At 38.6% G+C, this 23,435-nt stretch overlaps 1 protein-coding gene across 1 annotated transcript in view; it reads right to left on the minus strand.

Moving 5' to 3' along the window:
* Window positions 1–20,728, minus strand: part of OSBPL8 (oxysterol binding protein like 8) — a 66,069-nt gene extending 45,341 nt beyond the window's left edge. The window contains exons 1-4 of the mRNA XM_082498826.1: window positions 20,455–20,728; window positions 19,624–19,729; window positions 14,662–14,698; window positions 9,573–9,710 (exon numbers count right to left, since the gene is read on the minus strand). Coding sequence (XP_082354952.1) covers window positions 9,573–9,710; window positions 14,662–14,698; window positions 19,624–19,695 — 247 coding nt within the window. The 5' untranslated portion in view covers window positions 19,696–19,729; window positions 20,455–20,728. The remainder of the gene's footprint in view (window positions 1–9,572; window positions 9,711–14,661; window positions 14,699–19,623; window positions 19,730–20,454) is intronic.
* Between the last annotated feature and the right edge of the window lie 2,707 nt (window positions 20,729–23,435).

The raw sequence follows: 23,435 nt of genomic DNA on the forward strand, positions 1-23,435 counted from the left end.
CCATACGCTTATCAAAAAAGATCTCTCTGAACCGTACAGGTATGAATTCTAAGCATGGAAACTGAACTCAAATCAAATATATGCTGAACTATACAACTGAGGAATGTTAAATGTAATAATCCTTTTATACAGATGTTAGAAGTTTAAAATAATGAACACATTATACAAACTGATACTGATGCAATAATACAACTAAGACTATCTAGTGATGCAAATTACAAAAATATTCCTTTTCCCCTTAGAGGTATACAAGGAAAACCCAAAATCTTCTTAAAAACAAACTCTGTGAAAGCAAAGGGAGAAGAAGGAAGAAGGAAAACCGATGGTGTAGCAGAGAAGACAGAAGCTTTTTAGACTTGCCCTTCAAGTCTGACAATAATTTGCCCTGACATCTCAACAACGCTACGTTTTCCAGTAGAATTCTCCCCCCAGTCCAACAAAAGAAAATGTCATAAATAATTCTCGACATGCAGTATACACAGACTCTTTGCGGCATGCAGAAAACAGAAAAAGGAAACTGCTAGACTATCATACCTATAAATGAGTTTTATCCAACACTTGATTTTTGCACAGGGACTTCAAGTGAAAGTGTTTCTCTCCTATTTAACAAAAGGGGTATTAAAGATATACTTGCCTTCAGACACCAGTATTTGATTCAGAAAAAAGACATCTGAACCATGAGGCTACAAGTTGTGTCAGTAGTTTACAGTGGCAAGTTTCTTTCACCAAATATTCTTCTGTTCTCTGGTATTTCCAAGTCGGGTGCAGTTCAGCTGAGGAGCAATTCCAGAGGCACGCCTGAGAGTGGTTATGAATGAACACCAAGGCTCCCAGTGCCCTGCTGGCAACTGCACTTGGCTGCACCTCCCTGCTGCCACCGCTCCTGCTCAGCTCCTCCCACCCAAAGTAAATAGGCTTGATCACTGCTCAGCTTTCAACAGTTTTCATCTCGGCCCTTATGAAACTCTCAAGGTCACAGTTCAGGCTCAAGTAGGCCAGCTCTGCAGGGATTGTCATGGAGAAAGAGAACTTGCTCGAGAAGTTTCGCAGTAATCAGCCCTGCTGTGCCTTTCAAACCCTGTACCAAGCTTTCATAAAGCTGTAATCCACACAGAAAGGAGTACATGCAATTTACCCAAGCCACAAGTACTGGGTGGAGTAGCATTTCAGAAATGGCAAGTTTTAATAAACATACAATGACTTGCAGAGAGGAATGTGCCAGAGCATGCATTATAGTAAGAAAGCATGAGGTCTAGATAATAGATGCAGAAGGCTAAGCACACACAGCAGAATTTAAAACATTTCACAAGAAATCCAGTCTGGTAACACAAGCAGACTATTTAGGGGTCAAACTCCTTCCTTGATTACTGTGACAAGAAACACACTCACATCCCGTTTGAGACAAGCATCACTAAAGCTGTTCCAAATCAGTTGCACAATTTTGTGGAACTGAGGCTTCGCGTCCATGAGGTATGCTCTGTCAGAAAACTGAAAAGTGGCCACCTGTGTCACTGGGGTCAGGTCCCTGCAGCAGTACAATAGATATTAACCCAGAACTACCTAGAGAACCAGTCCACATGGCTCCTACGCACTGCTGATTACAAAATACTTCCTCAGCATCAAAAGACAAAGTAAGACAAATTAAAACACCTCCCAAGAATACAGCAAGAGAGACCAAGACTCTCCAAGTGCAAGGGCTTGCGACATCTTGAACAGAATTCCCGCGTGGCAGGAGAACGCAAAAGCGTTAACGTTTTTCTAAGACATTAGACACACTTACTCTACAGAAAAAGTGTCTGACTTCAGAAGTAATATTTGCTGTTAATGTGGAGTTATTAAAAAACTGAGCTTGCTGGACAGCCTCAAAAAGCCCACTAGCAGTTTCTTCTCTAGTGCTGAGAGAGTGAAACAGTCTTATGGAAAGATGAAGCGAGGTAAAAAAGCATGATATGCTTTGTAGTCAGTTGCTCTTAATGTGTCAAGATAGTAAATTATTTAGCTGTTTGGCCTGGTTTGAGTAACACAGGACTAATTTCTCTTGCAGTAATTTTACTTTCCAGTAAAGTCTCTTCTAACACTTGGGAAAACCACACTTTTAGAACACTCTAGTGTCTGAATTTGTGAAAATATTTACTTCGTAGCCAGCTGTAGTATGTGGGTTTCAAGGTCTCAGTGTTTTCAAATTAGCCAGGTGCGGCCATGAAGAGGAGCAAGACCCAGGCACATGAGCCAAGATGGCCAACAGAATCATTTCACACTATGAATAGCACATTCAATATAAATTAGAAAGTTTGTTGAGGAGTTCTCTCTCTTCCTTGACAGCTGAGATCCTGAGAACTTCTTGACCCGGTGCCGGACCCCTGAGCCCTTCCCTTCTTTCCAAAGCCATAGCACTCGCAATGTCCGATATTTGCTGTCCACTGCTGGGAGTGCACAGCTTCCAACTGATAGAATTTGCTGAGCATAATCCTTGTATGTTTTATACTGGTACCAGTATCAATATTGGTTCTTTAATGTTACTAATGTTAATTATCTAGTCTTATTCTATTTAATCTGTTTATATTCCAACCCTTGGATTTCTTTGTTTTTTTTTCCCCGATTCCCCTTCCTGGGTGTGGAGGGGTCATCGGGCGATAGAATAATTGTTTAAACAACTATAAATTGTTGTGGGTTCCTCAAACCGTAACACCATTGTTCAGCTTCTCTATTCAAAGTACAGATACAGTGGAGGGAAACAGACAATTGCATGAAGTTACTTCCAATACTAAGTCTGTCTAGATATAGAGAGTAAAGTCAAAGGAAACATGAGAAGAAAACCAGAAATTATCAAAGATTAGATATAACCCAGCTACCCAGGCAACAGCTTGAGTTGGAACCAGATTGATTGGCAAGATTTTACCATCTGCAAGCCAAATACCATTATCAAAAGAAATATTATGACTCTGAACTTGCTAGCTGAAACAAAAGCAGGAGCTGGCATTTAAGCAGCGATCAGTATTCTACCAGTGGAGTTACAGCCTCCCCTGTGGTCAATGCATGCATCTGCTATAACTACAGGCATGCAGGATTTCTCTCTCCAGTTCCAATGCAGCGCCTCTCCGCTGCAGCTTCAGTCGCATGCACCCACATGAACAAACAGGCTCTCATAACCTCCTGGTAGAAACCGGGCCAAAGAACCAAAGCCCATCTCAGGAAGAGTTCAATACTTTGAAAAGGCTTCAAGTTCACTGACACAGGGCTGTATCTTTCCTTCTACTGGACCACAGTAATCAGTCTTCCCCTGACAGCTGGTAAGAGGAGATTCATGTTATATCTCCAGAACTTCTTGCACGCTGATCACCAGTGGGCCAGAACAGGGGTGACGAGAGTCAGGAAATCCAGACATTTCTTACTGCTGCTGTCAACTGAGCCAAATACCTGAAACAAATGCTTTTAAAGGCTGCAAGTTGTACAGGTCTACAATAAACCACCTTTAACTTCTTAGATGCTTTAGCTAGACAGTGATGTCCAAGTCTTGTATTTTCTTGGTCATTATGGCTCCAAAGGCATCTCATCCCTTCAGCAAGTAATAAATGTTCTTTAGGACCTACTGCTTGAAAACATCTATTTTTCACTGTCCACCTTCTCTCACACGCAAAAGTAGTGACATCCGTATTTTCTCCTCAAATGCAGGCTCCTATGGATTAAAGTCCTAGCACGTCCTTTAGACGTTTCCTCCAGAACAAACAGCCTTAATACAAGCTCAGCCCAGCCAAAAATGCCCTTACTCTCCTCCAAAATCAGCTTCACCTCTTCCTTTCTATTCACTGTCATCATTATTGGCAGACCTGTAATTCTGCTTCCAAGTCAATCCACTTCCCTCCACCCAAGCCACTTCTGTTTCTCAAGTCACATAAGACAGAATACATTTTCATCATATTGCAAACTGAATTAACAACTGCTGCTACTCTAATGGAAAGGAGGGACAGATCCCATTTCTTTTCTCAGCTCTTTCTGGGCACACACTTCCACTGCTTACCTTTATGTGATGAGCTGACTTCAAAAAAAGAAAGAAACTAAAAAAGAAGACAGCAAGAAGCTGTTAATTTAGGTCAAAGATTTACAGTATTGTAAATTACCTCCTCAATCTTCATCATCCTAACATCCTTTTCCCAGATACTACTCACGTTTTCACCCCATCTGCATCTCATTAATGCTTTGAATAAAGACAGGAAAAATACCGAGGGCTGATGCAGCAGATTTCATGACCCAGGAACCTTGTTCTGTGCAGGTCATTGTTACCCACAAGAAATAAAGAAACGGGAGCTCCAAAATCTTAATGCATCATCTTCTAACTTGCCAGCCTTAAGGTATTAAATATAATATTGTCAACACAAGCACCACTGCTATTTGTTCCTGTTTAAGTTTGGATGATGCTCTCATTGGTGCTATCTGCAAATTAGAGTCCTCTTTCAAATCCACAGAAAACAAAAATTGCAAAATATTTCTATAATAAATCTTGTGAATTTTGCATTCTTCATGTGGATTTTCCCCTCCGCATTCTTAAAAAATAAGAGGAGGTTATCTCCTGAGCACATAAACACATATGTAATTTACTAGCAAGTTGAAAACTAGAAAACCATTTCATGATATATACTTTGTAACATATGCTCAAAGGCACACAAAGAACAACAGCACAAACTCTCATTAAGCAAAGCCACAAATAGACAATATGAATACAAAAGAAAAGTCAGACATTTTCAAACATCCTATTACAGAATTTTTACTATTAGTATCTTAACTAGATTTCTCTCTTTAGCACAACTTATTATTATTTAAGCATTTATGCTGTTTTCATAAAAAGTTTGAAATATGTTTTAACACCATATTTGTAGGCTAGAAAATATTGAAATACCTTTCTGGGGAGACTTCTGATTGTTTTCCCAAATTTTAAGTGACCACTATTTCTATATTAATCCATTTTATCAAATCAATAAAGCGGTATCCTGATGTAAGTCTGAGTTAACAAGATTTACAAGAATCCAATTTACCAGGGACAATTTGTGTAACAACATAAACAGCTTACATCTACAAGCAGAGTTCTGCTCTACAGGTTTTGAAAATGCAGTCTCGGATTCTATATTTTCAATGTTCATTTTTTAACTGTAATAAAATAGTTTTGTCGATGATTCCTTTTTGTGACACGTAGGTAGGTTAAAAAAAGTAACCCCCCCCAAAGTAAGCTCAATAAAAGTTTAGTAGTTTGCCCATTAATGGTTAATAACATTTTCAACTACAGAATGCAAACACAGAAAATGAGCTAAATTAACATTTTTCAATCTATGTGTCTACTGCTAGAGCTGAAAGATGTTTTAGCAGTCCTAACATCTATATGCACCACACTTAAACAAATACAGTCTTGGTGAGTCGGCAAGGCCACTCTGCCTCACTAGAGCCTAAAAATACACCATCCCACAAACATAAGCAAAGCTTTACAGCAAAAGCTAACTTCCCAAACCCATTGAAGTTTCCATCAAAAGGCTACTGAATTATTTCAGTCCAATTCCAAGTCTGACAATTCTGAATAAAATGTTTAGCAAAAATCACAGTATGACCATTTAGTATGTTGAAGGCATAGAGAAATAGGAAGGTTTCATTGCCTAGCAGATAACACAGAAGAAAACCAACAATGATCTGAACATATAACATACCAGAAGGCAACATACGAATGCAATAGACAGCATTGACAAGTTAGACACAGGACTATCTTGGCAGATGTTATTAAAGGACAATTAAAGACTTTGAAAGTTAGAATTAAAGACTGTATATGGGGAAAAAAGAAAGATTTCCTTCAGAAGGTTTGATCTTGCAAATTCTTGCCAAATTTTTTTCACTCAGATCATTTCCCACCCTGATCTGAGAAGCAGAGTAATCCATTTGAGCAAGCTGTTGAGTAAGAGTCTAGAAATTGCTTTCTTAAACATATACAATGAAAAGTGAGGAAAATCAGTAAAAGTTTGCAATGTGGAGCTGCTCAAGGCCACTTTCACGAGGAGTTCCTGGGTTATGATGCTGAGAAGCTCCATAATTGGAAAGGTTTCCTTTGTGCAGTTGAGCTTAGAGCTCCCACAAAAAGTTGTACTGCTGGCTTTCTAGAAATGTTATTCATGTTAATTATCTAGTCACAGAGAATGTGAAAGGTTGTCTAGTTAAGCTGACTTTGTACCTTTATTAAATCCTTTCTTGCATGTGGTGGATGCAAAAAGCTAGTTTTTAGGTTTATTTTGATGTCCCTTGAACCTCAACACATCCAAGTGTTATCGCCTTTTCCCCAAGATCGCACTTGGATTTTGGTATTCTCCAACTTAAAGCCACTGATGTTTGGAGGCTCAATAAATTTATTTCACAGAAAACGTTGTAATTGCAGCATTATGATAAGGATTGGCTTATTCTGACCCTCTAGTTAATTAGTGATGTGCAAGGCAGAAATAAATTAAATCCATAATAATTAAAATTACAAGTCCGTCTCGGGGCCAGTGCTATATACAGCTGAGCTAGCCTTTCAACACTAAAATTCTGAATTGGTTGCATAAACTGGTAACCATAACAAACAAACATAACCCCCACCATCAGTTTTTCTAATACATTTCTGTTAAACAACCTTGCTGAAGCTTTCTATGGAAGCCAGTCTGACCTCCACACCTTTAAAGGCCAGTCTGTAGCCTAAAAGATAAGCTAGTCTTCAGCCTCAAAATAAAGGACAGTATATCTTCAAGAATCTTAAAAAGATTATGTAAAATAAGAAGGTGCAACTTCTTCCTGCAAACATTATACAGAACAATGACAGTGTAAATAGGCTTTTTTTCTGAACAATCACTAGACAATGCTGCCACATCAAGCTGTACTCTACATTCATAAAACAGATCTGTACTGGACTCCAAAAAGACAATCCCCATCTCTGGCTCAGATGACATACTAAGTTCCATCTCACAAGAGTGAAAGGAGCAAGGAAGGAAGAAGTCACGTTTTAAACTAAGAAACCAAGTACCGGAAAATAGAAGCTTTCTGAAATCCAGAGCTATGGTCACATCAATTAAAACCTAGTATTTATACACGGCAGCACTTAAAAAGATGAAATACATATCACTTACAACTTCACAATGACACGTGACATGGCTCACCCTTGGTTCCAAATAGGAACCAATGGCCCAAACAGATATTAAATTTTTACCTCCACTCCCTCATATTAAGACTCAAGTTCTCATCTACTTTTAATCATATTTGTAATACTTGTAATTAGGATCTTACTTCAAACACAAGCAGAAGACACAAATTTAACTTGTTCCAGTAGATTTTCCAGGCGATGGGCACTGAGCATGCCTCTCCCCGTACTGCTGCTGGCCGGCGAAAGAATCCAGCACGCATGGTGTCGTGTTTCCCCACTCACACCTAAGGGCTGGTTGCTCCAAAGACTTCCTCTTCATAGGTTTCATTTCATTGCAACTCATTTATTTTTAACCCCAAGCTCTATAGAAAACTGGCTTTGCCACACAGGCTCTTTTATTCAGGCAGCAGGAAACATAACTTAGGTAATGGTGGCCAAATAGTATCCAACAACATTCAGTGGCAAAAGCCAAGTACCACGTCACAGCTCCCCTTAATATACATTTAATCAGTTCTTTGTAGACTGTATCATACATTTTTCTGTTTCGATTTTCTTTATCCTGTGCCTAGCATGCTTTTGAATTGTTTATTTACATTACCCGTCTCCTAGGGATGCATTCCGGTGCCAGTGACTAAAAGTATCTCCATTTAGTTCATAGTAAATGCCTTTAAATACTATATCTAAACATTTCCTATATTTCTGCATATTTTCATCATATGATACTACAGGTATATTGTAAAGACCTTTGTTAATTGGATTTCAGTTACAATAGTCAGCCTCAAGTACCCTATCACTTTAAACTCTCTTCTACTTCATACTTTTCAGGCTTGCACAGCATATCTTTTTCCCCTATGTAATAAGCTCATATTTTCACCAGCACTGTAATTTCCCTGTCGGAATAACTACAACAGAATAACCACCAAACTTCTAAATGTGGGTCAATCACCTCCATAAAAATCAAATCTACAGCTCCCAAGCTGCAGATAGGCTAGAAGTTAATAATTAGATGTTGCTGAAGCCTAGCCCACATCATACCTTTTCACTACTGAAACTGACTGCAAGCCAAATTCATTGGTTCATGAAACTACAGTCTTATTTCTAGTAGTGCTCGTAGAAGACTAAGTCAGTGATGACTGGCACAGATACCTTTCACAAGCTTAAAAATCACTTATATAAGCCTAGAAATAATAGTTTGCCTTTATAAATTAGTGGGAATAGCAACATTAAAAGGAAGACTTTGCTATAATATTCAAATATATTTATACAACTACATTTGTCTAATAAGAGATACAGTACCGCACATAGAGAGAATAACCAAAAATTTTTTTAAACATAATCAAAATTACAAAGATGTTATATATGTATATTGCACAGAAAATAATTCCAGACTAAGCACAAGACAGGCCAGAGAACATCAAGTGCTGCTGCAGTTCAGATAACAGCAGCTTTTAGAAAATATATCAGAGCTACCTGTGAGTAGCACTGAAAAAACTAACAAGAAAATTATTCAAAGTTACCTGAGAAACTGCCTTTATTACTCTGACAGACTAATATCATTACTTTGACAAAGCAAAGCATGGGAGTTAGGGAGGCTCATACCAAAAAAAAAAAAAAAAAAAATATCTAAGAAATACTACTCATGGCAAGAATGAAAGGAAGCATGGATGACTAACATGGCTGCCAAGAGTAAAAGGAGAGAGAATATTAATGAAAAATGCCAGAAGCTTTCCCTAAGGACTCCACACACCATAACAAACATGTATAATGATATCCTAGGCAATAAGACAACACAAGCAGTTTCAAGTGCAAATAAACACAAGGAGCAACTATGGCCTGTTTTTTTGTTTTTTTAAGGAGACTATCAACATGTCAGGTCTACTGACAAGTTTCATTTTGCATCCTATCAGTTCACATGGATCCACAAAGAGTTTGTTTTCAACAGGTTTAGCAAGGCAGAGGGACTGTTTGAAAGCTGGCAAAAAGTAGTGCTGAATCTCTTTTTTTTTTTCTCCTTTCCTAAAGAGAAGGATCTTTCAACAGAAGTAATCGTTAAAAGATTTTACACAAAGGTTCCAGGCTTAGGTGGCGTATCATAACACTTCTGTGTAAAGACACAACTTAAACACCTGAGACATTAACATGACCATCAGTTACAGGATTACACACACAGATAACAATTTACCATCAGGTGGACTGTTCTCCCACAAATCATAGCATGCTTTAATAAATTAGTGCGCCACATAATGAATTTTTTTCTATTTCAGATTAACACATAAGGATACAAAGAATTACATACAGTATTTCAATATGCTTTCTTCCTTACCTCTTTATTGTGCAAGACTACATTTTTGAACCAACATTTGGAACAGAAAATTAATGTGAACATTTAAGTTCTTTAAAACCTCTGTAAAAACTAGCTTTGTCTTACCATGGCTGTGGGCAGTTCCTGGGCTGAGAGACGGTTGGAGTAACTCTTTGGTTGGAGTAAAATAAGCTTCTTTCCCCTGGCGCTGGCTCATTTTTCCTGGAGTTAAAAGCTGTGATTCATCACTGTTTGTTACCACTGCTGAAATACAAAATGGATGCTCATTCAATGATGTTATGTGCTTGTGCATAGATTTCTTTTAACAACTTCACTGCTATTTATGAAAATGGTATTCAAATGCTGTCTTGCAAAATTTTTGTTCTAGAAAATGAGGATTTCAAACCAGAGATTTGCTTTGGAGGGGACAGCAGAAAGGAGCCAACAAGACTGGTCTAAGGCACGAGGCAGAAGATGAAAACAAAAACTGGAAAGATATAGGAAAGGCTGCTACTAAATACAGAGAGAGCACTGAGCTGTTACTTAACTTCTGAAATCCTGCTTTCTTCCCCACTTTTGTGGTAGTTCTTGGTTTAACTAGCCACAACACAGCCACCATCCCAGAAAGCTAAGATGAACGTATGTACGCACATCACAAGAAACAAGTCTTACTAATAAAGATAATGTCTATACTCCGTCAAGGGAAAGGTTTAAAGCAGAAGAGTTACTCTCCTTGAACCTTATCAGTCTTAAAGACTCGTTTGATGTCTTCAAGCTATTTGTTAGATCACCCAGCCAGCCGTCCTGTTTATGGGGTCTGTACTTAAGCTGCACAAAACAAAACTGTACCTTTTTTGATAGTGGAAGAATGACTGACTTAGTAACACTTGTCCTGTGGAAGTAGATATAATGACAAAAAGAGATCAGAGAGGGAAACAAAAGTTGCTTACTAAAGAAGAGCCTGCCTAGAAGATTGGAACTTAAAACACAGCTCGTTTTAAGAGTTTCCAACCTTTCCTCAAACAGTTTTAGAAGTTCAGCAGAAGATCTAGTCTAAACAAACAAGCTCCATTTTCTGGATAGAATCTGCAATGTACAGAGGCCCTCCTCATAGTTTTATTTCTACTGTTATTACAGTGATGGAAACATTTTTTCAGCAAAGCCTAGCATAAACACAAGGCAGTATGAGGAATACAAGGATGCCAGGATACCCACCTGTACTATTTTTCTACATCAGATAAACCATCCAAAGCTCTGCTTCAGAGAAACTATACTCTATACAGACTGCTTCTCAGGAAAAATACGTGAGGAGCTGGACAAGGGAGGCAAAGAGCTCATTTTACGAGTTCAGAGTTCAAGTCTGTCAGTGCCAGAAGGCAAATACTTCAAAGTAGTGACTGACTTAGCTCTTCTTGAAGTACCACCAAACTAGCTTTTTATTTTCCTGCAGCTACAAGTCAGGGGAAAGGTGGGGAGCGAGCGAGTTGCTGAAGTCTTGGGAAGGGACTGCACCACAAAAGGTCTGGGATTTGAACTGAAAAATGAAAGGGGAGCTAGAAAACAGCTGCTTTATAGGCTCACACAAAACGGGTCCATTCGAGGGGAATGAGCTATACTCACGTGTTTTAAAAATGTTTAAGATGCACTGAAGTAGCACCAACTTTCAATCAAATAGCTGAAAGCTGCCCTTGAAGGGTCACTGGCCATTCAGCTCCATAGGAACAGGAATTCACAGCCTCTCTTGCGGGTACCCCCAGCCAGCCCCCCACTATGGTGGGGCACCCCACGGGTGGGTGCCTGGCCTGCCGTGCTGCCAGCCATGTCAGAGACCTGCTCTGTAGTAGGAATTGCACTAAGAACCCTTCCTCGAGTGACCTGGGCAGAAGGCTCATTTCTGAACGGGCAGCATGCAGCATCACTACCTTTTTTTTTTTTTAAGCTTTAAGCTTTGGAAATTCCAAAGATTTTTTAAGCTGTCGAGACACAATCATTTCTTAGGTGGTACTGGCCAGCAATCTAAAGTATAAGCTAGCTCTGCAAACAAGTTTTACCAAAGCATGAAATGAACTCAGTGATGTTAACTCAGTAACACCCACAGGGTTACAAGCTTCAAGTTTACTACTGAATTCATGATCCTTCATTAGTCTGCAGACTCAATTTGGGTCCTGCAAAAACCACTAGCAGCGTCAGAAAAGCTCTTTTCCTACAGAACGCGGTTTGTGTCTTACCTAACATAGAATATCTTGTGGTAAGCACTTCCCATACCTGGGGACTCAAGATGAACTTCTTAAATCAAGTGGGCTTTTGAGAAATTCAGTCTATAAAGCTGAAGGACAATTAGCCGGAGAGTTTTAAAATCTTCTTTTTGTGCAAAGCATTATAAAAATACTAAACAAATGGAAATAAATCAGTTCAGAACATAAGTGTCTATCCACACTGCAGCAGCCACTACGAAGAAATTGTCCCCCTCCTTCAAAATGCCTCAGCCTGATGCTCAGATATTTGCTTTGGGATGAGGGTGAAGACAAGGCAAAGGAGAACATACCTGTTGCTTTCAGCAGGGGACAGTGAATAAGATTACTAAGAGGCTTTCATCTTTTTTCTCTAAAGACTGACTAATGATCTGATTTTTAGAGGTGCCTGTATAATCACAACTGTAAAATCAGCAGGACCTTCAGGCCGTTAACGAGCTCTGTAAGGATATGCCTTAAGCATCTTACGGCAGGAGCTCTGGAACCTTAAAAGACAGAGATGGAAAGAAAGCAAGCTATTACAATGAAAAGGAAAAAGTACTTGGAAAGGAGAGAGGAAAGGGAAAAGTTATGCTAGCAACATTTTTCATTTTTCAAGGTGCCATTAAATCAAACACCTACCACTCAGAAGCAGACCTTTTTAAGAGAGTAGATTTTATTAATACGTATTAATAGATAACTTTGCAATTTGTCGAGGCTCCTTGGCTGCTGTTTATAGCTTCTGATGGATTGATGTTATAAACACTATAAAAATGTACAGTACATACTTAAGTCATCCATTTACTGACAATGTTTGATGGTCCTACAGCTAATTTTGAACTCATCTGAAGCATGGAATGATTTTATCCTGGAATTCCATTACATGCTCAGAATAAAATCAACAGTGATACTGAAATAGAGCAACAGTAATTTACTCTAGTGACCTTGCTCACTTGTGAAATAAAAGTTAGCATGAATGAATAAATGATGTTCCTAGTCAAACATGTTTTCTTATTTGTCCAAAATACCAAACTGAAACTTACAGCTTTGGACTCATGTGTCCCCACGTACCTGAAAAAACACATTCAGTTTTCTTCAAAGCACTCACACTTTGTAGTGGGTTTTGGTGAGGACAACCCAAATATGATTTTTTTTTTTTTTTTTAATGTTCCTGGGGAATGCCTCACCTATGGAAATTATCAGAGAGCTGGAACACCTCTCCTATGAAGAAAGGTGAGAGAGTTGGGGTTGTTCAGCCTGGAAGAAAGACGGCTCCAGGGAGACCTTATTGCAGCCTTTCAATATATAAAAGAGGCTTATAAGAAAGGTGGAGAAAGACTTTTTACCAAGGTCTGTAGTGATAGGACAAGGAGCAATCGTTTTAAACTGAAAGAGAATAGATTTAGATTGGACACATGAAAGAAATTTTTACAATGAGGGTAGTGATACACTGGAACAAGTTGTCCAGAGAACTGGATGCCCCATCCCTGGTAGTGTTCAAGGCCAGTCTGGATGGGGCTTTGAGCAACCTGGTCTAGTGTAAGACATCCCTCCCCACAGCAGGGGGTTTGGACTAGATGATCTTTAAAGGTCCCTTCCAACCCAAACAATTACATGATTTTAATTCTTCTCAGGTTTCACATGCCATCTCCGCAACTTGAAAGATGGATTTGGTAGTCATATGCTCAATGTGTCTGACAAGAAATAGATTAGCATTGCCAACCATTCCTTCCACTCAAAGGCCTCAAAGTGGTGATTTTTTTTCAGACTTTCACTCAGACTTCAGAGCACTCATCCAAGAGAAAGATCTCCGTTCACCCCCTCCTTTACCTGAGCGAGTTTAAACCCATACCATCTATCTTCTTGAAGATGAGCAGAGGGTTATTTTAGAGAAGAAACATCCCTTAGTAAATATCAAAGCCTCCTTGCGACTCTTTGGAGGACACACTTCTATCCCAAGAGAACTATTAGAGTTGATAATACATACTTTGTTCAATTTCCTCACACTGGCCATCAAATTACTAATATATAGTTTGTCAGTAAGATTCATGCATCAGAAGAAACACAAATTGGGGTCATTACAGCCAATTTATTTCACCACATGAAGCTACGAAAAAAATATAGTATCTGAAGTGGCAGATTCCCAGTTCTTCTGTTTCTATAATGAGCATGGGGAAGTGCCCACACTCTTGAAAACAGCACAAGGACATCAGATATAGGAAAAGGTTTATTACAATTCAATTCCACACTATTTTTGCATGTCTATAATAAGCATATCAGCTAAGACCGTGGTTTCTGCACAGATTTCTCAACAAAAAGAAAGAATTTGTGCCTGCATCTTTCCCTTCCCCACAGATACAAATCCTTAATCCCAGGCAAAATTATTCTGCCAATAATATGATCAAACTAACACCCATGAACCAACTAACAAGTCTTTGGCTGTATGCACACACACACACACACAGAGAAATTTTCCCTATCACCACACCAGATCCAATCCTTATTTGAGTATGACAGTACATACACCTGTTCATTTCTGAAGTTGTAAATTTTTTGAAATTTAGTGAATCATACAGTACTATAAACAGACAAGCTCAAACATAAAACTGTTTCTGAACCATTATTTCCATGTCTTTATTGTTGATACTACAATAACATTGAAGGTTTCATTTCACATTGATAAATATATCGTTTTCTCTTTCAGGTAAGTAATTTAAAAGATTTATTTTTTTCTAGCCATGACTGGGAGAGGTAAAGAAAAAACTTTTCCCACTAGAAAAAGAAAAAAGGTTAATGTAGGGAAACATATAGATGAGTAGTATGCCAGGTACAACACTTTTGCAACAGTAAATTTTCATTGTACTTCAGCTTCTCAATTACAATACAGAAGAAAACCTAGTATTTAGCCCAATAGCCTATATGCAAAGATATATGCTTTTATGAACATATGTGCAAACATACCGTAGGAGAGGGGAGTTACTTACTTGATGGTCCATGAGAGTCTCTGTTATCACCATGATGCTGTGTACACATACAATTGAAGAACGAAGAACAGCAAACAAAAAATATCCAGGCCAGGAAGAAGCAAGTGCACAAAAGCAGCAGCAGCGGGAAAGAAGAAGTACAATGAAAACAGTGTTAGTTCATAACTAAAATAAAACGTGCACCTCAATACCAAAGGCAAGGCCTCAAGAGACTTAGCAGTCATGAAAAGTTGAAGCAACAAAACTGACAAATACGCTTACAGAGAAGCCGGTATTAGAAGCCATCATTGTATATGGTTAGTAAACAGCAACTGCCCCAACTGCTAATTTGGAGTGGAACCTCTCCATCAGCAATTCAGTGCTCATATGACTTGATACACTATACATTAAGAAATTTTTAGCTGGAATATTTTCAGAAGATAAGCTCTGAAGAAAGCTGAAACAACACAAGATTTGTTTCCAAAACTGCTCCACTTTCAGACAGATGTTTTGGAAAGAAAAACTTTTAAGTGATCAGTAATGTGCAAGCACCCAGTAATGCCAGATCTAAGCCTAACTGCTTTTGCACACAAACATGAACTTAGAAGACACAGATTCAGTTCATCTACAAACACAGGTGACATTTTAAATTGCTTAGGATGCAAGACAAGCAGTGCAGTTCTAAATTTCAGAGGACATTTTATACCAAAGTATTTCCAAAGAATCGAGTTGTATAGAAATATCTCTGTCCCACTGAATGCAAACGTAGGCACTACAGGAGAGTAATTACATACTAATAGTCTGTACTTCTTTCTGAAGCTTGATCTGGAATCTTTTATAAATCCTTGCTACCCAAGGCCACAATCGGGGCTAAGATCCCACTGTGCTCAGCCACGTACAGACATAAGGTAAGTTCCACGTATGTCTTAAAGGATTTATTACCTTTGAAACCCATGAATAACAGAGGAGAAGGAGGAGAAAACAAGCAAACTCATCAGCATGGACATTTCCTCCTGAAAATAAAATAAACCCAAACATGCTGTACCTTTCTATATCCCAAACAAAAAAACTCTGCTCCATAAAGGAGTGAAATCCTTGCCTTGCTTTAAAGAGGATCCAATCTTGCCTCTGTGTTATCAGGACTAAACAGCAGGAAACGTAAAAAAGGGAAATAAAAATCTTAGCAAGCAGGAGTCTTGTCCTACACTCCTGATCTCAAAACACGGATTTTTATCCCTCACAGCTGCCAAGAGGCGTTAAATAGAAACTGCAATGTGCAAATGTAAAGTACTGCAATGAGAATACTACAATTGCAGTACACATCATTGGAAAGGTGGGGGAACCCTTCTTTCATAATTTTGCCCTTTCTGGAAAAGGATTTGATTAAGTAAGAGAAGCTGAAATAAATTATAAGTGCACTTGGTAAACAACCTTATATCCTTGTGACAGACTAAATTTAGGTCAAAGAGTGAAACACTGCTAAAGGAACCTCTGAGCTTACCAGACAGGTTTAGGTACCAATACATGAAATGCATTCAAGAATTCAATGGTTTTCAAGTCAAAGTGCTTCATTTTAATGTACAGGTAACATACTGCAGACAATTTCTATTCAGACTAGAACTGTATTACTCTATGCCGGTTTTAGATTCAAGGCAATAGCGACTGACAAGAGCAAAATAAAGGAGTCTGCAGTAACTGTACAGAAATCCAGCAATCAGCTGATGGACTAGGAACACTACTATTCATCACTGGTCTGCTTTATTTCACTCTAAAAGTCAGGAAGCAGAAGAGAACTGGAAAAATAAATTAACAGGCATACAGGATAAGAAGTTTCTGAGACTCAGACGGCATGTTCACTCTCAGTGTGTACTTACAGGTTGAAGAAATAGAGCAAAAAAGCACGGCAGCAGGTCCTCTCTCACTGCCTGCCCCTCAAGCAGCCTTGACCAAGATACAACATGACACCACGGAGCAGGGCAACCTGTCACCCGAGACGATGCAGGGGCTTTTTATGTAAATATTTTAGCATTGCATGGTTAATCCTATGAACTGGTACAAACAGCTCCTACGCCAGAGGCTGAAACACAAGCCTGTCTAACTCTGTCCCTGATCTTCTCCAACAGACATTCTGTTTACACACCAAACGGCCTCCGTTGCTGGTCAACCCTGTCTCTTCATTAGAACTACTTGGGCCTGTGTATTTACCTAAAACCTGCAGAATACATAGTTCTAAATACTGAGGCAAGATGTTAAGATACTGAAATTAGACTATTTTGGCCAAAAAGACCTCTTAATTTTCCTATAGCCTATTGCAGCTCTATCATCTGCAATTCATATCACTGCAGATGGGGGATTCAAACCCCTAAAGGAAAGAAACTGACAGTTTTACTACTTCAATGTTTTCTCTGAAATGAATGCCCTCAGGGCATTCCTGTCCGTCACCTCCCACAATTTTTATTCTAAATATACAAAATTAAGAGAAACATACACAGAGACATAGCCTGCCCTTATTTTCACATTTATTTAATTGAAGACTTTGATTACAGATTACAGAACAAGTCCTTTGACAAGGAAGGTTCTCAACACTATGTGACTGATTCAGCTTCTGCCGAGACACTTTTAGTTAAAAATGTTGCTACCAGAACATACAAAACCTAGCCCTCCTCCCCAAAAAATCTTAGATTAAGACTAAGGAATAAAACCAGCAATATAAAGTATCACATAAATCAGCAGCCACAATTCTGTTTTCATACAAAAGCAGCTCTGTGCTTCAGAAAAGTGCTATTTTCAGACAGTCATTTCTCAGAAATAAAGCTTATAACAACTGCTACTAAACCTAAAATTATATCTGCCAACTCCTACAAAACAAAATCCTTTTCCTGTTGAGTAGGGTAAAAGCAAAAACATATGTCATGTTAGCATGTCTGAATCTCACACTACAAAAGATAAGCTTTTTAGTAATACTTGCTAGATTTACATCTAAACCTACAGTTAAATTCTTAATAGACTTCAAATGCACATTTTAAATCCGAGTTAGAGTTTTCACTCTGCTGAAGACACACTTTTTCTGAAGTCTCTAATATCTGTAAATCACTAAGATTAATCATGTTGCATTTAAATTCAGGACCACAAACCCAACGTGCAAAGCTGATCAGTAAAAAGGACTTTTATTCCATGCTTCACAGAAAAAAAATACTTTTCTGTCTGCTGATGTATTTAAATAGCAAGGACTGACTGTACTAGTTTTATCAAAGGCAACATAGTTATGAAATACATGTTTTGGTAAAAATTAGAGCTGACTAAAAAAGTTTCTAAAAAAGTCATTTAGAAAAAGAATGGTTTACCAAACATTCCCATGTAATGTTCTGAGTTCCAGGCCAGTCAGGCTTGTTTAAATTGAATTATTATTTTATTGAAAAATAGGCAAAACCAGTTCTCAAACAAGAACACAAATCAAAGTGTCTAGTATTTTGCATTGATTTAATGGTGCCAGACTACAAAAATAGTTTGCTGAGCTGTCATAACATTTGTGTTTAGATACACTAAATATCAACCTAATTTTTAGACAGAAAATTATTTCATGTAAGACTTTTCTCCCTAGACTGATATTGGAAAGAAAACCCCACAATATTAAGTTCTGTGATCTCCTCCTCTGTTTTTCTTTTTCACGCAAGCCAAAATACACACTAGAAAGCTGACACCTCACAAATGGGCTTTTTCAGGTACCTCCTAGAAACCCCCCAAAGGACTTAAACCATGTAGCAAAATGTTCATCAGTATTCTTCGTGCATATAGGATAAAAGGCAAATCTATCCCTACATTTTACATTCTTCTGAAGCGAACTTGGTAAATCATATAGAGCCTCGCTCATTTCAAGATACCTTCTTGAAATCATGCTATTGTGAAGGCACGTCAAAAAAAAGAAAACTACCCCACCTCAAGTTACTTTAAAGTCTTTTGTAAACTGGCACTTTTTTTTTTTTTTTTCATTTTAGGAAACAAGGAGCACCGCAACTCAACTGACAGGATTTATTTTCTTTTAACATCCTATTGCACAGCTGACAGATGATACTCATAGCCAGTTGTGCCCAGGATATAGATGCATTGGCCCTGCAACAAATCAATGAACTTGTTTATTACAGAAAAAAAACAAGGATTTTCTTAGTGCACTGCAAGATACCTTGTCTTCAAATTCATCACTTATGATAAAAACAGTAATAAAACACTGGGATCAAATTAATAGCTCTATGTAGCAGTTGAACCGTCATAAATAAAGTTTGTCACTAATGAGGTGTTAAACTTGAGCTTCACCTCAGTTAGAGAAAAGATATCCTAGTTTGCCTTTGGAAGGCGTTGCTTTGTATCAGAAAGCAGCTTCAGAAACTAAAAAACCTTTCCTGTTTCAGCTATTAGACTGCTTCCACACAACACAAACAATTAAATGGAAAAAATTAAGTGGAAACACCAAATTCTTAAATAATTTCAACATTATGATTAAGTGTTATAGTACTCACTAGCTTCCTCTGGTTTAAAATTGTGCTTAGGGAAAAAGAGCTCATATTTTCACTACTTCAGAAGTTTTATAATCAGCACAGATTATCAACTCTTACACCTGAAATTACTCTGATAATACATAATTATCATTCCTCCTGCCTTTTCTGCTTCTCATTCTACCAAGAAATACATTATTGTTTTTGTCCATAGTCACTAACTCGTAAAGTGCCAATTAATAAGACTGAGAGGAATACTTTTCTCTTTTAGGACTCAGAGATCAAATCCAAGAACCAAAGTTTCTTGACATCCAACCCTCTTGCCATGAGAACCTAGCAAATGATGGGTGATACTACACAATATTCCAAATGCATTCACCAGAAAAGTATCAATTCAAAGCAAACCAGAACAAATTTAAGCTGTTTAATCCTCTGCCTACAAAAACACCTTCACATTCATCTGATTACATGAAGCCACTTTTAAGTTACTCACTGAATTTTTATCAAGTTCCCCGTCAACCGGAACAGTCTCCATGCTGAAAGAGTGTGTTGTCTGTCTCTCCATCAGTTAGAGTTCTTCCATCCTGCTGCTCGAGATCCTGGAGGGGGAAAGAAAAATATAATAATTCACTTTCAATGGCTGAAATCTGTTAAAAAGCTACACTCTCCTCTACGTTTTAAGAGGGTAAATAGCCTCCTATTGTAAACTGTATATATTACAGTTCTTTGCAAAATATGCACATTACCCATAAAAGTAAACTTTTTAGCAATGAAAGGAGAGGATAATTTCAAACAACACCTACTTACAGGGGCAAGCATTTACTTTTAACCATGCTTGCATTAAATAAGGAAGAGTTATGCTGGAAGAACACAAGCAGAAAAAAAAAAAAAAGAGAAAAAAAAAAAGAAACCACAGGTTTTGCCCTGTATTTCCCCTTGTTTCCGAGTCCCCAGCAGCACACCACTCCCGCCCCGCAGGCATGTGCACACAAGCTCTTCGGGTACATAGAAACTCTCCCAAAGCAGTCAGAATTTAGGGCTTCCCAGCATAACTCCAGAAACAGCCACATTTTGCTTTGTGGAACCCAGACACGCAAATTAAATCATTTGTGCAAAGCAGCACCCTCTGTGGCAGAGCAGGCACTCAGCTGGCCATCACCACACAGCCAGAAAGCAATGCCTCCTTCTCTAGACATTTCCTATTTACTTTTTTTGCTAGAGAATGAAAGCTACAATAAACGTTAGCATTCACACCACACTTGAAGCCACCGGTGAGACAAGAAAACAACCTGGAATCAAGCAAAACTCAGTGGAAAAAACATACCTGAACCATTTATTCATTTAGTGGGTTTCAGGAGGGAAGCAAATCAAAATGGGATGCCTACAGAGATGCCCATTGCTCTGCTTCTCTCTCCGAGGCTCCCATCAGCAAAAGATACAAGTGGATGCAACAGCTGTAAACCAGCCTGTTCCTAACATTAAAGCCAACACCCCGCAGGAAGAAAACCCCACAGTCCCACCCCTCCACAAAGCCATGCTCATACTGCCCTTTCCTCCCAGCAGAGCGAGCGTTTGGTCAGAGAATTAGCCCAAGGATTATTTCCTTCTTCTTTCTTTTTGCCTTGGGTGGGGTGAAGGGGCAGGAAGCAGCTATGTTACAAACCAGATTGCTAAACCAACACTTGTGCAAGAGCAGGGGTAGCATGGAGATGGTGACTTTTTTTTTTAAGCTACAGTGTTAGCATACTGTGCTTAGGGTATACATCAAGCTATGGCTTCAGCTCAAGCTTTAGCAGGAACCGATTAACTGAGGACAAAGGCTGACTGCAGGAAGAGAGGTGGGCCAAAGCATCACAGCCCCTCCAGGGAGCTGGAGGAGCATCTTGGGTGCAGAAGGAGGGAAAGGAGAGGACCAGGAGGGCACACAACAAGATCTTACGATTCAAAGCCTGCCTCAGGAAACACACACTCATGAAAACAAATCACTATAAAGAACAACCATTTTTTCAACTGCTTTCAATGCTTTTATTGTCATAGTTTTTGTTCTCATATTATGTAAAGCACATTAGAATTAAAAATCCCCTAGGAAGAACATAGAGAATTAACACACTACAGCAAGTTACCATAACATATGCCACTAAAACACAAATGGGAACTTTAATAAAAGTTTTAACAAAAAGACTATGCACTAAAGAAATGGCAAAGTTTATAGTTCCCCATAACTCAGTTCAAAGAATCGACTAGGATCTTACTCAAGTACCTGAGTAATTACCAAGGCGGCACGTAACAGGCAAGCATAAGCTTAGATGTTTTCATATAAATTAGAAACAGTAGACATCTGAAGGGAGATGACTACAAGTGATTAATTTGCATTAATAGAATGAAAGATGGCATTACCACAGAAGAAGGAATTCACCCCAGAAGCTCTGTTTCCCAGGGCGGCAGGCACTGTGACGCGCACCTTCCACACACCAACACAGGGATGCAGAAATGGGTAATGTCTCTTGAAGACTCCTCCTTGTCATCTCTCCCACACACACCCATTTTAGGTTCTATTATTAGCAGGCAATTCAGCAACACCAGGCTGCGTACATATTCAATTTATGGAAACACTAAACTCTCTTAAACAAGACGGAAAATGACTAGTATTGCAAGCAGATGTATGCAGTGACATGTAAAGCAGTTAGTGAGCTTTTTTAGTTACACAGATTTGCAACAACACTCACTTATCCAAATAAGCAGATCTTTCCTGACACAGGAACATTCACCCTAAACCAGTTTTAAACCCATCTCTATTTTTAACAGACATTTTTTAACTCTTAATTTTTATTGTCAACACTCCTGGTGTATAAACTCTCCAAGTATAAACTTGGAGAACAGATTTGTTTTGAAAATTACAAAATGCTTTCAACCATCCCAGCCCCAAGGCTTTGAAACAACATTCTGAGGGGAACTGATTTGTAAATGCAGCCAGATTAATACAAGGAGTGCTTCCATGAGTAAACACACCCTGCTCCTCCGTTTGTTCATGTGACCACAGCCACTACATCATTCTTCATCTCAGTCTCAACAGTAGCCATCGTCTGACAGGTACCCTAACGTCTAATACTTAGCATTCATGGTCATCCACAGTCCCCAGGAAACTCAATCCAGCAGGGTCTTGAAGCCTGCACAGAAATTATCTGGGACAGGGAGGGAGAAAATTCTTCCTTCTCACGTTTGAACAGACATGCAGGGTAAAGCAGGTGCAGAAATAGTTAAAGACTACCTTCCCCCACATCGTTTACCTTATGAGCAGACAGTCAGCTTGGCTTATTTTTCTTGGCAAAGTAAAGGTTGAAAGTGAACAATATTGCTTCTGAAATATGCCAAAAGAAATACCAAGGAGAGAAAAGGGATCTGTCAGCAAAAGGATACTGCCAAAAGTCAAATAAGTATAAACTTGGAGAACAGATTTATTTTGAAAATTACAGAATGCTTTCAACCATCCAAGCCCCAAGGCTTTGAAACAACCTTCCGATCAATGTAGGGAAGGGGAATTGATTTGTAAATGCAACCAGATTATTACAAGGGCTGCTTCCATAAGTAAACGACCTCTTTTCTACTTCAGCTAGATTAGATTTGAAGACACAACCCCAAATTTACATCATAATCTTTTTAGGTTTTGGGGGACATTTCTGACATGCATTTGCTGTTCTCCTCACATTCACAAGTGTTTACAATTTGGTTGTCTGCCTGGCTGGTTGGTTTGGGGCTTTAATTGACAGTTGTTCCTATTTCATAATCACAACTCTTAAAAGCTTAAATGTTCAGAAGGGCACATAGAAACTGAAATTATTTAAAAAGAATTATATGATGGCACCCCAGCTAATCACCTATGTTTCTTTTATAGGCAATGGATACACGCAGGCACTTAGAAAGGTATTGCTTATTTTTAAGCAGCTGTACCAATCGGACAAATCATGCCATAAAATAAGCAATTTCTCTCCAACTGTGCAGATGATCTAGGGTTATTAGCTCAGAAGCATGTATTTAAAGCAGAAGGGAAATGCATCCCATTTATCACATGATTGACAACTTGTCTTGTTAACATCTGTATTTCATCTTAATTTACTTTAAACAGATTGCTTCAGCCATTAATAGTTTTTGTAACAATCTGGTTTTCAGTTAGCTGCACCTTAAGAATAGGAAAATTCTGCTTGGGGCTCTGATGGAAGCAAACAGCATGCATTAATGAAAGCTACTACTCTCTGCAAACAGGATTTTACCTAACGACCTATACATATACATACTCAAATGTCTTAT

This window comes from Vanellus vanellus (assembly GCF_965231255.1).
Source record: "Vanellus vanellus genome assembly, chromosome: 1".
NCBI classification, from domain to species: Eukaryota; Metazoa; Chordata; class Aves; order Charadriiformes; family Charadriidae; genus Vanellus; species Vanellus vanellus.